The 19,270-nt window shown below is 33.9% G+C and overlaps 1 protein-coding gene across 2 annotated transcripts in view; it reads right to left on the bottom strand.

Annotated features, from left to right (window-relative positions):
- The window catches only part of LOC149796323 (sodium/glucose cotransporter 4-like), a 46,619-nt gene extending 27,349 nt beyond the window's left edge, over positions 1-19,270 (bottom strand). For both annotated transcript variants that reach the window (XM_089960978.1, XM_089960977.1), the window contains exons 1-8: positions 18,932-19,270; positions 17,678-17,749; positions 9,127-9,231; positions 8,311-8,370; positions 4,394-4,498; positions 3,790-3,895; positions 2,525-2,605; positions 1,905-2,116 (exon numbers count right to left, since the gene is read on the bottom strand). In XM_089960978.1, the coding sequence (XP_089817104.1) occupies positions 1,905-2,116; positions 2,525-2,605; positions 3,790-3,895; positions 4,394-4,498; positions 8,311-8,370; positions 9,127-9,231; positions 17,678-17,749; positions 18,932-19,012 (822 nt within the window). In that variant the 5' untranslated portion in view covers positions 19,013-19,270. The remainder of the gene's footprint in view (positions 1-1,904; positions 2,117-2,524; positions 2,606-3,789; positions 3,896-4,393; positions 4,499-8,310; positions 8,371-9,126; positions 9,232-17,677; positions 17,750-18,931) is intronic.

Genomic DNA, 19,270 nt, shown 5'->3' with positions numbered 1-19,270 from the left:
TCATATAACATCATCATGCCGTACATTCCAGTAGGCGTCACGCTGTCTCCCCAGCAGAAATAAAGCATCGCTGTGGCAGCCACACATAAACGTTTTGCCTCCGTCCGAATCAAACCCTTCGGATCTCGTCGGATCCGATCGACTCATGCTGCCCAATGTCATGTCAACGCCGTCGCTAACATAAGGCCGCTTGGAAAGGACTGGTTCTGAACTTAACTGCAGCACAGATGGCCAAACAAGGAGGATTTAAGAGAACCCATCCAATTTCTATTGTACGAACCGGAACTGCGAAAGACATACCAAGACGTTTTCCGGGTCGAAAGCGTAATCTCCTCCAAAGGGAAAAAGCGCTCATCAAATGGTTTGGCTATCGTGAACACTTCAACTCGTGGATTCCCACAACTTCCCTCGCTAAGAGAGGGCCTCCGAAATAATTATATCGTACTCTTCTATCAAACTCTTTCCAGACACGGTCTTACCTTTTGACGCTTTAAAACACGTACTCAGATTTTATAAATTTTGCACGATCTACCAGCTGCACTTGAGTCACCCTATTCAACCAGTAATCAAACCCGTTTCACTGAGGCTCTGACAAGTGAACACGCTTCAACTTATTCAGAATGTAATACCGCTGATTGTTCCGCTGCACTGGACGCTGATGACTATGACTACGCTTCACCCACTCCTCCTCTTCCTCCTTATCACTCTCTTCACAATAAATCATCACATAACTCAATCATTATTCGTGTACACTATCAACTCCTTCGCACGCTTCAACCATTCCGCTTACTCCCCCTCGCTTAATTTCAATCTCAAATCAGGGGCATTCTCACTCAAACGCAACTTTTCTACGTGCCAATGATAACACAGAATAGACATCTTCGCAATACTATAAACATATCTCTGATATCCATACCAGCCAGTAAATAGGTTCCATTACTCATCTTGACCACACAGGTGAGGCAAAAAAAACTCTAAGGACAAGTGACCCAGTAGTAGAATTATATGAGGGTTACACACTCACCTAGACCACGCAGGGGGCTAGGTGAGCCAGAAACCGCATTTCCTTCTACTACTCTCGTCACAAACTGCTAGAGTTAACATTAAAGAAGTTTGTCAGTATGTTTGTACGGTAGCTGGATGGGAACCTGTCTATCGTGTCAATACGGCTGGAAAAGAAAAATGACTAATGTGTCAAAGCGACTGGATAGGAAACTATGTCCAACGTCTTAAAACAAATAATAAACTTTTAATCAAATGTGGTAGAAACGTAGTTGCAGAACATGACCTGTCAAGTTTGTGTCTAAGGCGGCTTCACTTGCAGTAACATTGTTTCCGTGGAAGCTAGGTTCTAAATGCATATTTCTCTAAGTTAAAACAACATACATACATACATACATACATACATACATACATACATACATACATACATACGTAAATGCATACATGTATGCACGCACGCACGCACGCACGCACGCACACACACACACACACACATACATGCATACATACATACATACATACATACATACATACATACATACATACATACATACATACATACATACATACATACATACATATACACATACAGAACTGTTTATCTTGCTCAATTTATATTCTGTGTATACGAATACTATATGACTCCTACTTTTCTGCTGATATCTTCATCGACAAATTTTGGGGTACTATTTTACTTGACTCCTATGACTTGTTGACATTCTGTATATATAATATTAAAGGATACGAATAAAGGGAATGGATGGTTTATATTGTGGTAGGACCATTCTTGCTGCATATTATTTTAAGACCAACAAGGAAATCTTTTTACAAAATATATGACCATGTTAAATATGTACTAAAAAGCTCAGTAATAAATAAATACATAAATAATTAACAGTAACCTGGTCGGTACACCAGTACCAAACGGACACAAGCGTTGAGCGTACTAATACACCGGGCCATGGGAGGTCAGATGTTATAGGGTCACGTAAAATGTGGAAGGCATCAGCTCGAGGATGTCCACACGTGGAGTTGCTTTTCGTGGTGTAATTGCTTGGAATGGCATTCATGTATTTGTACTCCAGTGATGCCAAGCCTCCAACTTCAATATAACCTAATTTAATAAATAATAAAATGTTTAATTCTTTTCTCTTTTTCTGAATAAGTTTTCTTAATATTTGGTCTGTTTGATGAATCCTTGTCCATATTTGTTTTAATAAAAATCTTAAAAACTGTGTCAATATATTTTACTATTATGATACCAATATTATATAAATTGAAAACATAATTCTTATTTAATAATTTTTGTTTTTATTTTGTGCACATCATATTTTTTATTGCAATTATTTATAACTTTTTATTATCTGATATGCATCTCTTGATATCCAGTGGAAAGAGCAATCACTGATTCCCCGATGTACCCAAAAGGCAAACTTTGTGTGTTCGTGCGTGCGTGCGTGCGTGCGTGAATGCGCTCGCGCGCGTGTGTGTCTGTGTGTGTGTGTGTGTGTGTGCGTTTTACCAAGAACTGCCAGCACAGTCGCACCAACCACCATTATCACCGTCTGCAATGTTTCCGTGAACACAACTGCTGACAATCCACCTAAATGGAAGCGAAATGTATGCTTCACATCTAGCCTTTAGTCTTTGTTAAATCTGTTTCAATCGTATGCATAGCATGGCACTCCATTTATATTTGCAAAGCAAAGAACGGTATTACATATTGGATAATGGGCTTTTGAAGCACCAGATATTAAAATCAAACGAAACTATTAAACTTAAACATTAGAATAAACTCCTGAAAACAGGTAGTTTCTTTCGGTTACATCTGAAGTTAAAAACTGAGATCTAGCTTTATTTATTTATCGTCATTTTTTTCTCTCAGACGTTTCTGTTTTCGAAATGTGCGTAACAGCTATAGCCTTAGCATCAGTTTCATAAGTCATTATTAATCACGTGTTCAATGCCGACGATAAAACTAACTGAAGAACGAGTCTGTGTTTATACTAGCTTTTGGTGCTCACCTATCAATATGTTGTGGGACATTCTGTCTGCTTTATAGACTGATTCTGATTGAAAAAGAATGCACAGATCGTCTCTGCAAATGGGAGTTACTCTTGATCCAGTGTCTTTATTTTATATAATTTGGGATATAGACACAGTCTGTGAACCTTTGTAGCCGCTTTAGAGCGTCAGTGTGTTTACTAGGTGCACCAGTTTGGGCTTTAGACACCTTTGTAGCCGCTTTAGAACGTCAGTGAGCTTACAAGGTGCAGCAGTTTGGGATATAGACACAGTCTATGAACCCTTTGTAGCCTCTGTATGACGTCAGTGTGTTTACTAGGGTTGCGGAAACAAAGACTACTGTCGATCTAAATAGATCGTATTGTCCTCTACGTGACGCACGAAATCTCAAATGTAGGCTATACATATATAAAAAGCGAATACAGGAATTGTGAAGGGTGGTATCACTCTGTCCTTATTTACATTTTACAAAAATTTCATTGTGAAGCTGTTCCTTCCAAAATTTCGAAACAAATATGTCTTCTCTGATTCGAATAACTTTTAACGTTACTGGAGAACACTTCTGAGTGTATACTTCAGAGAAAGACAACTCAATATTTTCTCACACGAACATGACAATGAAAATTCTACATCTTTAGCAATTCATATATAAATCTAACTTCAACACTGTAGATGCAGTTAAACATGCAAAACCTTCTCCACCCACCCACACTAACCCGGATGATGTCTAGCCGACGCTAATCATTTTAAAATGATACTCACCAACTATTGTGTAGACAGCAGTAACAACTAGGAGACCGGCAATAGCGATGTAAGTATTCCAGCCAAGGGCCTGTTGAATGAAAACCGCGCCTGCATACACGTCCACCTGCAATAATAAATACGAATAATTTGAGAACAAATTAAAACAAATTGATAGACTTATTTGTTATTGATAGGAGATATGTAATTAAAGCAAACGAAATTGATCCCTCAAACCTCTATTACTCGAATACTTTATATGACTCGAATAAATGATTCAGACAAGGCCTATGGCCTTCTTACGTCTGCAACTTCGAAACTTAAATAATAGGAAACTCGAACAAAAAGCATTAGATCTACCAAAGTTATATTGCTTATGACATTCGCTGATTGATAACATTATACACTCTCAGACTCGTCAATTTTCGGACGAGTGCCATGTAGAAGAAGAAAAGAGAATTGTATCTTACACATAGACTAAAAATCTCACGATAATGAGAAAAATTGATTTAAAGATTATAATGTATTACATATTGTCGGATAACTTGTATATCAAAAGTAGAAACTATGAAGAAACAATGAAGAAATATAGCCAAGCACACACATACATTTATGGTATGCTTACAGATATTTTTGTCAGTGCGTACAAAATCAGTGACACCACGCTTAGATATATACGAAGTCTATTCCCGCCAAATCTTTGGCTAATGTACTCGGGGATGGTGTAAGCCTGGAAGAAAAACAAATATGAAAACAAAAAGAACTTGCTTGTCACAGACTAATCTTAGATAAGAAACTAAAAGCATCACAATAAATGTACACTATACTGCAATTTGATACAAATATTACTAATATAAAAGAAACGTGTATATCAGCAGAATTTTCTTATTTTCAGTTGTTTTAACAATGATAGGTTTTGTTGTCTATGTACTGTCTTATTATCTGTTAGGACTGTCTAGCATTTAGACTAGTATATAAAGTCGTATATAGAGTAGTATTTAGAGTAGATAGAGTAGTATTTATAATAGTGTATAGATTAGTATATAGAGTAGAATTTAGAGCAGTATATAGATTAGTATATATAGTAGTATATAGAGTAGTATTTTAGTAGCATATAGAGTAGTATGCAGAGTAGTATATAGAGTAGTGTTTAGAGTAGAATATAGATTAGTATTTAGAGTAGCATATACAGTAGTATTTAGAATAGTATATAGAGTAGTATATAGAGTAGTATTTTAGTAGTATATAGAGTAATATTTAGAGTAGCATATACAGTAGTGCTTAGAGTAGTATATAGAGTATTATTTAGAGTAGTACATAGAGTAGTATATAGAGTAGTATATAGAGTATTATTTAGAGTATTATGTAGAGTAGTATGTAGAGTAGTATATACGGTAGTACTTAGAAAATTACATAGAGTGTTTTTAGAGTATTATTTAGAGTAGTATATAGAGTAGAATTTAGAGTAGTATTTAGAATATTATATACAGAATTTTTAGAGCATTATTTAGAGTAGTATATAGAGTAGAATATAGAGTAGTATATAGAGTAGCATATAGAGTAGTATTTAGAGCAGTATATAGAGTAGTATATAGAGTAGTATTTAGAGTAGTACATACAGTAGTATATACAGTAGTATATACATTAGTATTTAGAATAGTATATAGAATAGTATATAGAGTTGTGTTTAGAGTAGAATACAGAGTAGTACACATAGTAGTGTATAGAGTAGTATATAGAGTAGTATATACTGTAGTATATAGAATAGTATATAGAGTAGTGTATAGAGTATCATTTAGAGTATTATTTAGAGTATTATTTAGATTAGTATATTGAGCAATATTTAGAGTAGTATATATAGAGTATTATTTAGAGTAGTATCTAGAGTAGTATATAGAGTAGTATTTAGAATATTATATAGAGTATTATTCAGAGTAGTATATAGAGTAGAATATAGAGCAGCATTTAGAGTAGTATATAGAGTAGTGTTTAGAGTAGAATACAGAGTAGTATTTAGAGTAGTATATACAGTAGTATTTAGAGTAGTATATAGAGTTGTATATAGAGTAGTATTTTAGTAGTATATAGAGTAGTATTTAGAGTAGCATATACAGTAGTGTTTAGAGTAGTATATAGAGTAGTGTATAGAGTAGTACATAGAGTAGTATATAGAGTAGTATATAGAGTTGTGTTTAGAGTAGAATACAGAGTAGTATTTAGAGTAGTATATAGAGTAGTATACAGAGTAGTATATACAGTAGTATTTAGAGTTGTATATAGAGTATTATTTAGAGTAGTATGTAGAGTAGTATATAGAGTAGTATTTAGAATATTATATAGAGTATTATTGAGAGCAGTATATAGAGTAGTATTTTAGTAGTATATAGAGTAGTATATAGAGTAGTGTTTAGAGTAGAATATAGAGTAGTATTTAGAGTAATATATAGAGTGGTATTTAGAGTAGTATACAGAGTAGTATTTAGAGTAGTATCTAGAGTAGTATATAGAGTAGTATTTAGAATATTATATAGAGTATTTTTAGAGTATTATTTAGAGTAGTATATAGAGTAGAATATAGAGTAGTATATAGAGGAGTATTTAGAGTAGTATATACAGTAGTATATACAGTAGTATTTAGGGTAGTATATAGAGTAGTATATAGAGTTGTGTTTAGAGTAGAATACAGAGTAGTATATAGAGTAGTATTTACAGTAGTATATACAGTAGTATTTAGAGGAGTATATAGAGCAGTGTATATATATATATATATATATATATATATATATATATATATATATATATATAGATTTGTTATCCTTGAAGGTTTCTTATTAAAAGTAATCTGACTCAGATTGTACTTGATGATGATAATTAGCCCCCATTTCGCAGGCATGATAATCAATACTGTGTTAAAAGTGACATTACAACCGACACAAACAAAAAGAATCTCAAATGAACACTTAAAAAAGTAATATGATTCAATTTTGCACCACGCTCTTACATTCTTCAACCACCACACCACACCTTATCAATATAGGGCGGATGCAGATTCCACAACTGTTATCCACATGAAAAGGTCATATTACAGAATTTGTTGGCTTTAGCCTAAATGTTGTAATAAGAATTGCACGACATTCTGACGCTTGCCTGTATTATGCCACGGACACACATACACACATATATACTTACACACGCACATAATATATATATATATATATATATATATATATATATATATATATATATATATATATATATATATATATATATATATATATATATATATATATACATTATCGTATTCCTCGCATAGAAATAAAGAGAGAACAGTTTTAAATAAACTTTGATTTAATTTTCCTCATGACTTGAACAAGATCTAATTTATAAATCCACAGTGTGATCAATTTGTTGTTATGTACAAATCCACAGTGTGGGATCAATTTGTTGTCATGTACAAATATACAGTGTGTGATCAATTTGTTGTCATGTATAAATCCACAGTGTGTGATCAATTTCTTGTCATGTACAAAAAAACAATGCGTGATCCATTTGTTGTCATGTACAAATCCACAGTGTGTGATCGATTCGTTGTCATGTACAAATCCTCAGTGTGTGATCAATTTGTTGTCATGTACAAATCCACAGTGTGGGATCGATTTGTTGTCATGTACAAATACACAGTGTGCGATCAATTTGTTGTCATGTACAAATACACAGTGTGGGATCAATTTGTTGTCATGTACAAATCCACAGTGTGGGATTAATTTGTTGTCATGTACAAGTCCACAGTGTCGGATCAATTTGTTGTCATGTACAAATCCATAGTGTGTGATCAATTTGTTGTCATGTACAAGTCCACAGTGTGGGATCGATTTGTTGTCATGTAGAAATCCACAGTGTGTGATCGATTTGTTGTCATGTACAAATTCACAGTGTGGGATCAATTTGATGTCATGTACAAATCCACAGTGTGTGATCAATTTGTTGTCATGTACAAGTCCACAGTGTCGGATCAATTTGTTGTCATGTACAAATCCATAGTGTGTGATCAATTTGTTGTCATGTACAAGTCCACAGTGTGGGATCAATTTGTTGTCATGTAGAAATCCACAGTGTGGGATCAATTTGTTGTCATGTAGAAATCCACAGTGTGGGATCGATTTGTTGTCATGTAGAAATCCACAGTGTGTGATCGATTTATTGTCATGTACAAATCCACAGTGTGGGATCAATTTGTTGTTAATGCATTATTATTTTAAATAATCAGACTCTCACCAACCTCCACCCCTCCCCACATGCAAACACAACTCCTTAAAATACCACAGGTCAAAACAACTCCCTCACCCACCCTACTCCAGACAACTCCCTAACCCACCCACACTGCGCAGCCAAAGACAACTCCCTCACCCACCACACAACACATGTCAACACAACTCCCTCACCCACTACTCAACATATGTCATGACAACTCCTTAACCCACCATGCCACACATATCAGACACCTCCCTCACCCACTCTCACCCACATGTCAAGATAACTTACCCCAGATATTAAATAAATTGGTAGAAACACCCAGCCCAACAATAGTAACAGCAATACTCCCTGAAAAGAGAAGATATCATTCAAAACAATATATATTTCTATTTTATCTAATATTTTAAAAAAATATTTGTGTTTGCTTCAATAAAATGGTAAGCACCTCTGGTATATAGTGCTATAATAAAACCCTTATTTACCTAAGCTGATAAGTGGAGTAAAACAATAAAACGGCATATTCTTCGTACAGTCTTCGTTCGGTATAGTCTTTGCTCTGTACAGTCTTCGTTCGGTATAGTCTTTGTTCTGTACCGTCTTCGTTCGGTATAGTCTTTGTTCTGTACAGTCTTCGTTCGGTATAGTCTTTGTTCTGTACAGTTTTCGTTCGGTATAATCTTTGTTATGTACAGTCTTCGTTCGGTAGAGTCTTTGTTTTGTACAGTCTTCGTTCGGTATAGTCTTTGTTTTGTACAGTCTTCGTTCGGTATTGTATTTGGTATGTACAGTCTAGTGAATAATTATGGCATCCTTTTAACTATATACCAAATATCAGGTATTGAGATCGAATCAGATTTTTTTCACAGAACTTAAAGAACATATCTTGCAATGTTTTGTAAAAGAAAAGAGCATGTCTGCAGCACTAGTATTCTGCACTTGGTAACGAAACAGGATTGCTAAATAAAATTGCTCGATTTTATTACATCATTCATATTATCACCCTTCGTAAAGCAATGAATGTCCTGATAGAATATCTGATATTATTTTTGTTCGTCTAAAAAACTGGTAAGCAAAATAAAACACTTTGATTCAGCGTGTACTTACGCCCCATTCAAATGCGACCACGGCAATACCGGAACTGGCTCCGCTTCCAGCAAGCCCTACAAAGTGTTCGCTGCCAATATTACTTGCGAAAAGAGAAAACCCGATCTAGAAAATATAATATTTATCATTTTATTAGTTCAGCAAAACATTAATAATCTTAGCGAAATATATAAGCATCTAATTGAAGTAATATATTCTTTTACATATATATAGAAAAGGGAAAACAGAAAGGCAGGCAGTACCAATAATTTTTGAGAATTAGCTACTCACAGAATCCAAGCCAAAAATTATAGATACTTTTTTCAATGTATCAAAGAAATACTGACTTATTCTCTTCATAGTTGTAATTCATTTTATATGAGTTGCAATCATGTTATAGGGAAATTTGTACAAAGACTAAATATCATCTGTAACTAAATCAGTCTTGATAACTAACTGCAAAAGATCTCGATAAATTGTATTCATTTAACGTAGTAGGCAGATTAAAGTTGCTTAAGTATTTATTGGAATTTGTTAATAGGCAATAGTAAATTGGATTATAGCAAAGATTTTGGGAATATGACAAAAGAAATATTCGTTACGGCAAAAACGTAACTTAACTTTGTTTTCCAAATAAATGAAACTGACCGATACACAGCAGCACAAACAGCTTGAAAACAACAGGGCTAAACACTTACATGTACAGTACTGTATTAGCTTTGGTAAAAGGAAGTGTAATGTGGATGCTGATTATATAATGCACACCTGTGGTTCAGTATTTGTCCAACTTAAATCTCTTCCAGGTAATAAAATATATGCGTATGATGTTGATTACAGGTAAACAATAAGATTATTAATTTTCACAGACACACGTACTTGTTTTTGATTGTTTGTTTGTTTGTTTTTTCTATCATAATACACCCGAACATTCATGTAGGCACCGATATGTACATGTAGCGTTAGTCAGGAAGAAAGTAAGGCAAATTTTCTTATCTTCTTATCATGAAAACTGTATTACGGTTAGCCTTATCACTATGTACTAAACACAAAACTGACAACGTTTTGTTTTGAATTTAAATGAGGGTTTCATTCAATCGAGTTTACTATATCAAATTTATTTTGCAAAAAGTACAAAATTAGTAAGTAATTGATCAAAGGAGGAACTACGATCTTTTTCCTCGTCACTAAATGTCCATGAAATTGGTTTTCTATATGCTTGCAGGTCAATTCACGAAAATTGTTTTTCATTTTTTTTCCTGACACTGTTAGGAAGGAGTAAAACTAACGTCGACACTGTATGACTGGCTGAAGATATGGTATCGGTAAATTACTGTCTGACCGACTGAAGATATTGTATCGGTAAATTACTACGTTACTGACTGAAGATATTGTATCGGTAAATTACTCTATGACTGACTGAAGATATTGTATCGGTAAATTACTACGTGACTGACTGAAGCTATTGTATCGGTAAATTACTACGCGACTGACTGAAGATATTGTATCGGTAAATCACTGTATGACCGACTGAAGATACTGTATCGGTAAATTACTGTATGACTGACTGAAGATATTGTATCGGTAAATTACTGTATGACCGACTGAAGATATTGTATCGGAAAATAGCTGCATGACTGGCTGAAGATATGGTATCGATAAATTACTGTATGACTGACTGAAGATATTGTATCAGTAAATTACTACCTGACTGACTGAAGATATTGTATCGGTAAATAACTGTATGACCGACTGAAGATATTGTATCGGTAAATTACTACGTGACTGACTGAAGATATTGTATCGGTAAATTACTGTATGACCGACTGAAGATATTGTATCGGTAAATTACTGTATGACTGACTGAAGATATTGTACGGTAAATTACTACGTGACTGACTGAAGCTATTGTATCGGTAAATTACTACGTGACTGACTGAAGATATTGTATCGGTAAATTACTGTATGACCGACTGAAGATATTGTATCGGTAAATTACTGTATGACTGACTGAAGATATTGTATCGGTAAATTACTGTATGACCGACTGAAGATATTGTATCGGTGAATAGCTGTATGACTGGCTGAAGATATGGTATCGGTAAATTACTGTATGACGGACTGAAGATATTGTATCGGTAAATTACTACGTGACTGACTGAAGATATTGTATCGGTAAATTACTGTATGACCGACTGAAGATATTGTATCGATAAATTACTACGTGACTGACTGAAGATATTGTATCGGTAAATTACTGTATGACTGACTGAAGATATTATATCGGTAAATTACTGTATGACTGACTGAAGATATTGTATCGGTAAATTACTACGTGACTGACTGAAGATATTGTATCGGTAAATTACTACGTGACTGACTGAAGCTATTGTATCGGTAAATTACTACGTGATTGATTGAAGATATTGTATCGGTAAATTACTCTATGACCGACTGAAGATATTGTATCGGTAAATTACTGTATGACTGACTGAAGATATTGTATCGGTAAATTACTGTATGACCGACTGAAGATATTGTATCGGAAAATACCTGTATGACTGGCTGAAGATATGGTATCGGTAAATTACTGTATGACTGACTGAAGATATTGTATCGGTAAATTACTACGTGACTGACTGATGATATTGTATCGGTAAATTACTGTATGATAGACTGAAGATATTGTATCGGTAAATTACTGTATGACTGACTGAAGATATTATATCGGTAAATTACTGTATGACTGACTGAAGATATTGTATCGGAAAATAGCTGTATGACTGGCTGAAGATATGGTATCGGTAAATTACTGTATGACTGACTGAAGATATTGTATCGGTAAATTACTGTATGACCGACTGAAGATATTGTATCGATAAATTACTACGTGACTGACTGAAGATATTGTATCGGTAAATTACTGTATGACTGACTGAAGATATTATATCGGTAAATTACTGTATGACTGACTGAAGATATTGTATCGGTAAATTACTACGTGACTGACTGAAGATATTGTATCGGTAAATTACTACGTGACTGACTGAAGCTATTGTATCGGTAAATTACTACGTGACTGACTGAAGATATTGTATCGGTAAATTACTATGTGACTGACTGAAGATATTGTATCGGTAAATTACTGTATGACTGACTGAAGATATTGTATCGGTAAATTACTGTATGACTGACTGAAGATATTGTATCGATAAATTACTGTATGACCGACTGAAGATATTGTATCGGTAAATTACTGTATGACTGACTGAAGATATTGTATTGATAAATTACTGTATGACCGACTGAAGATATTGTATCGGTAAATAGCTGTATGACTGGCTGAAGATATGGTATCGGTAAATTACTGAATGACTGACTGAAGATATTGTATCGGTAAATTACTGTATGACCGACTGAAGATATTGTATCGGTAAATAGCTGTATGACTGGCTGAAGATATTGTATCGGTAAATTACTACGTGACTGACTGAAGATATTGTATCGGTAAATTACTGTATGACCGACTGAAGATATTGTATCGGTAAATTACTACGTGACTGACTGAAGATATTGTATCGGTAAATTACTGTATGACTGACTGAAGATATTGTATCGGTAAATTACTGTATGACAGACTGAAGATATTGTATCGGTAAATTACTGTATGACTGACTGAAAATATTGTATCGGTCAATTACTGTATGACCGACTGAAGATATTGTATCGGTAAATTGCTGTATGACCGACTGAAGATATTGTATCGGTAAATTACTGTATGACCGACTGAAGATATTGTATCGGTAAATTACTGTATGACTGACTGAAGATATTGTATCGGTAAATTACTACGTGACTGACTGAAGATATTGTATCGGTAAATTACTGTATGACTGACTGAAGATATTGTATCGGTAAATTACTACGTGACTGACTGAAGATATTGTATCGGTAAATTACTATGTGACTGACTGAAGATATTGTATCGGTAAATTACTGTATGACTGACTGAAGATATTGTATCGGTAAATTACTGTATGACCGACTGAAGATATTGTATCGGTAAATTACTGTATGACCGACTGAAGATATTGTATCGGTAAATTACTGTATGACTGACTGAAGATATTGTATCGGTAAATTACTACTTGACTGACTGAAGATATTGTATCGGTAAATTACTGTATGACCGACTGAAGATATTGTATCGGTAAATTACTACGTGACTGACTGAAGATATTGTATCGGTAAATTACTGTATTACCGACTGAAGATATTGTATCGGTAAATTACTGTATGACCGACTGAAGATATTGTATCGGTAAATTACTACGTGACTGACTCAAGATAATGTATCAGTAAATTACTGTATGATCGACTGAAGATATTGTATCGGTAAATTACTGTATGACCGACTGAAGATATTGTATCGGTAAATTACTACGTGACTGACTGAAGATATTGTATCGGTAAATTACTACGTGAGTGACTGAAGATATTGTATCGGTAAATTACTACGTGACTGACTGAAGATATTGTATCGGTAAATTACTGTATGACTGACTGAAGATATTGTATCGGTAAATTACTGTATGACTGACTGAAGATATTGTATCGGTAAATTACTACGTGACTGACTGAAGATATTGTATCGGTAAATTACTATGTGACTGACTGAAGATATTGTATCGGTAAATTACTGTATGACTGACTGAAGATATTGTATCGGTAAATTACTGTATGACTGACTGAAGATATTGTATCGGTAAATTACTGTATGACCGACTGAAGATATTGTATCGGTAAATTACTGTATGACCGACTGAAGATATTGTATCGGTAAATTACTACGTGACTGACTGAAGATATTGTATCGGTAAATTACTACGTGACTGACTGAAGATATTGTATCGGTGAATTACTACGTGACTGACTGAAGATACTGTATCGGTAAATTACTACGTGACTGACTGAAGATATTGTATCGGTAAATTACTACGTGACTGACTGAAGATATTGTATCGGTAAATTACTGTATGACCGACTGAAGATATTGTATCGGTAAATTACTGTATGACCGACTGAAGATATTGTATCGGTAAATTACTGTATGACTGACTGAAGATATTGTATCGGTAAATTACTGTATGACCGACTGAAGATATTGTATCGGTAAATAGCTGTATGACTGGCTGAAGATATGGTATCGGTAAATTACTGTATGACTGACTGAAGATATTGTATCGGTAAATTACTGTATGACCGACTGAAGATATTGTATCGGTAAATAGCTGTATGACTGGCTGAAGATATGGTATCGGTAAATTACTGTATGATTGACTGAAGATGTTGTATCGGTAAATTACTACGTGACTGACTGAAGATATTGTATCGGTAAATTACTGTATGAGCGACTGAAGATATTGTATCGGTAAATTACTACGTGACTGACTGAAGATATTGTATCGGTAAATTACTGTATGACTGACTGAAGATATTGTATCGGTAAATTACTGTATGACAGACTGAAGATATTGTATCGGTAAATTACTGTATGACTGACTGAAGATATTGTATCGGTAAATTACTACGTGACTGACTGAAGATATTGTATCGGTAAATTACTGTATGACCGACTGAAGATATTGTATCGGTAAATTACTACGTGACTGACTGAAGATATTGTATCGGTGAATTACTACGTGACTGACTGAAGATACTGTATCGGTAAATTACTACGTGACTGACTGAAGATATTGTATCGGTAAATTACTACGTGACTGACTGAAGATATTGTATCGGTAAATTACTGTATGACCGACTGAAGATATTGTATCGGTAAATTACTGTATGACTGACTGAAGATATTGTATCGGTAAATTACTGTATGACTGACTGAAGATATTGTATCGGTAAATTACTGTATGACCGACTGAAGATATTGTATCGGTAAATAGCTGTATGACTGGCTGAAGATATGGTATCGGTAAATTACTGTATGACTGACTGAAGATATTGTATCGGTAAATTACTGTATGACCGACTGAAGATATTGTATCGGTAAATAGCTGTATGACTGGCTGAAGATATGGTATCGGTAAATTACTGTATGATTGACTGAAGATGTTGTATCGGTAAATTACTACGTGACTGACTGAAGATATTGTATCGGTAAATTACTGTATGAGCGACTGAAGATATTGTATCGGTAAATTACTACGTGACTGACTGAAGATATTGTATCGGTAAATTACTGTATGACTGACTGAAGATATTGTATCGGTAAATTACTGTATGACAGACTGAAGATATTGTATCGGTAAATTACTGTATGACTGACTGACGATATTGTATCGGTAAATTACTGTATGACTGACTGAAGATATTGTATCGGTAAATTACTGTATGACCGACTGAAGATATTGTATCGGTAAATTACTGTATGACTGACTGAAGATATTGTATCGGTAAATTACTACGTGACTGACTGAAGATATTGTATCGGTAAATTACTGTATGACCGACTGAAGATATTGTATCGGTAAATTACTACGTGACTGACTGAAGATATTGTATCGGTGAATTACTACGTGACTGACTGAAGATATTGTATGGGTAAATTACTGTATGACTGACTGAAGATATTGTACCGGTAAATTATTGTATAATATGATGATATTCCATGTACAGTAAACAAAACAAGTTATTTATATGATAATAACACATGATATGTATGATACATAACACGTGAGATATATGACACATAACACATCTGATGTATGATACATAAAACATGAGATTGTGATAGATAAAACATCAGATGTATGATACATAACACATGAGATTATGATAGATAACACATGAGATGTATGATGCATAACACATGAGATGTATGATACGTAACACATCAGATGTATGATACATAACACATCAGGTCTATGATACATACCACATCATATATATGATAAATAACACATCATATGTATGATACATAACACATCAGATGTATGATACATAAAATATAAGATTATGATAGTTAACACATGGCATATATGATGCATAACACATCAGATGTATTATATTAACACATTAGATGTACGATACATAACACATCAGATGTATGATACATAACACATCAGATGTATGATACAAAAAACATAAGATTATGATAGGTAACACATCACATATACGATGCATAACACATCAGATGTATGATACATAACACATTAGATGTACGATACATAACACATCAGATGTATGATACATGACACATCATATGTGTGATACATAACACGTCATATGTATGATACATAACACATCAGATGTATTATTTCGTAACATATCAGATTTATGATACAAAACACATCAGTTGTATGATGCATAACACATCAGATGTATGATACATAAAACATGAGATTATGATCGATAACACATCAGATATATGATGCATAGCACGTCAGATGTATGATGCATAACACATCAGATGTATGTTGCATAACACGTCAGATGTATGATACAAAACACATCAGATGTATGATACATAACACATCAGATATATGATACATAAAACATAAAATTATGATAGTTAACACATGGCATATATGATGCATAACATATCAGATGTAAGATATATAACACATTCGATGTGTGATACATAGTACATCATATGTATGATATTAACACATCAGATGTATGATACATAACGCATCAGATATATGATACATAAAACATAAGATTATGATAGTTAACACATCACATATATGATGCATAACATATCAGATGTAAGATATATAACACATTCGATGTGTGATACATAGTACATCATATGTATGATATTAACACATCAGATGTATGATACATGACACATCAGGTATATGATACATGACACATCATATGTATGATACATAACACATCAGATGTATTATACGTAACACTTCAGATTTATGATACATAACACATCATTTGTATGATGCATAATACATTAGATGTATGATACATAACCCATCAGATGTATGATACATAACGCATCAGATTATGATACATAAACCATGAGATCATGATAAATAACACATCATATATATGATGCATAACACATCAGATGTATGATACATAACACGTAATGTGTTTGATACATATCACATCAGATGTTTTTGTACATAACACATCAGATGTTTTTGTACATAACACATCAGATGTATGATGCATAACACATCAGATGTATGATACATAACACATCAGATGTATGATACATAACACATCAGATGTATGAAACATAATACATCAGACGTATGATGCATAACACATCAAATGTATGATACATAAAACACGAGATTATGATAGAGAACAAATGAGATATATGATACATAACACATGAGAGATATTTTACTGGAACATAGGATATAAGCAATATGCAAAATGTATGGTACTTTATAACCGAAATAACTTCTATAAGCAATTATTTAAACAAGGCATTAGGCTCCTTATACGTCAAATGTGATTTTGATAAGTATTATACGTGTTACAAGTGAAATAAATTCTCTTACTGATAAAATATTACATGCATGATGTCACTTACCGGAAGCCAAACCATATCTCGTCCCGCAAGGAAATATCCTTTCACTGTCTCGCTACCTTTCCTGCATGAAGCCTGAGTAAAATTAAGAAACAAATCCAGAAAAATCTTACTGATATTAAAATTCATTGCAATAGTATGCGTCCATTTTTTATTTATATACTGGTATATAATGTGTGTAAGATACATTTATCAAGATCAAAACCAGATTTCCATTTAAGTATAAGAATGTACATCTGATTCCAACCAGTCATCTATCTATCTATCTATCTATCTATCTATCTATCTATCTATCCATCCATCCATCCATCCATCCATCTATCCGTCAGTCCGCCCATCCATCAATCTAGCTAGCTACCTTCCTACCTTCCTAATTTTTTTGTTCGTTTTAATTCTTCTCTCTCATTCTTAAATCTTCTCTTTCATTCTTAAGGCACCTTTGTATCAAAATTAATGCACGATTAAACTATATTGTTACACGATCTGCTGTAGATCCTACGATATTGTTACAAGCAAGGTATTTCACTAACTAACGAATCAACCAATACCTAATACAAACCCATTTGTCAACCTTTACCTATAAGCTCCATCATGTATATACTATCTGAATTAAGACTTTTTGTGAAATAATCAATTGTACACTAAAAATTACTATGCGTCGTTTGAATGATATTGCTCCAATACTTAATTGCATTCCTTCGCTATAAAGTCAAACCTAACATCTTTATAACAAGAGAAAAGATTGTCCTCCTGGGATTCTTGGGCATGCTATATTTCTTATAGATTTCATTTTGCACAGTTTAAGAACGCGTCTTTTACTGTGTAAAAACTGCCTGTTATACAATTTTAGAACGCATTCATTGTCTCGTTTATCATTAAGTCCTTCATTTTAAGCTTGGCGTTCATATCTTATTTCCTTTGTATTTCTCTCCGTCACTTCAGTCATAATATAATCTGCTTTTATCCATTCATCATCCATCCATCAATTCAACAATCCATACATACATTCATCCATCCATCCACAGGCCCGGCCCTAGGGCAAGGCGAACGAGGCAACCATCATGGGCCCCTCGCTATCGGGAAATCAACTCCGCAGTGCAATTATTTTTGCTTGGGGCCCCGCGTTAATCGCTTGCTGCCTTGAGTCCCGCACATCCTAGGGCCGGGCCTGTTCATCCCTCCATCCATCCGTACATCCATTCATCATCATCCATCAACCCAACAATCCATACATCCATTCATTTATTTGGAACCTACCCAGAGTCCGATGGCCATGACGAAAACAAAATACAATACTAGAATAAGGATGTCGACCCAATTCGTCAGTCCAGGTTCCATCTTGTACTTTTCTTACGATGAATTTCAAATATATAATTTTTATTTACTGTATCTTCTTCCTTCCACCTCTATCTAAGTAATAAAATAACAGTCACATTCATTTTGTCATGACATGACCATCCCATATAGATGACTTAGAACTACGCTGGTTAATCCATCCGTGTGTAGAGAAAAATAGTCGATGATATTCACTACTTTATGTAAAAAGAAATGCTACAATCTTTTTCTGCTGAGGTAGTTTGCATTTCTATAATGTTA

This window comes from Sinohyriopsis cumingii, chromosome 6, assembly GCF_028554795.1.
Source record: "Sinohyriopsis cumingii isolate HCF-2022 chromosome 6, ASM2855479v2, whole genome shotgun sequence".
Classification (NCBI taxonomy): domain Eukaryota; kingdom Metazoa; phylum Mollusca; class Bivalvia; order Unionida; family Unionidae; genus Sinohyriopsis; species Sinohyriopsis cumingii.
The sequence above is the reverse complement of the archived record's forward strand: the minus strand, read 5'-3'. Positions and strand labels throughout refer to the sequence as shown.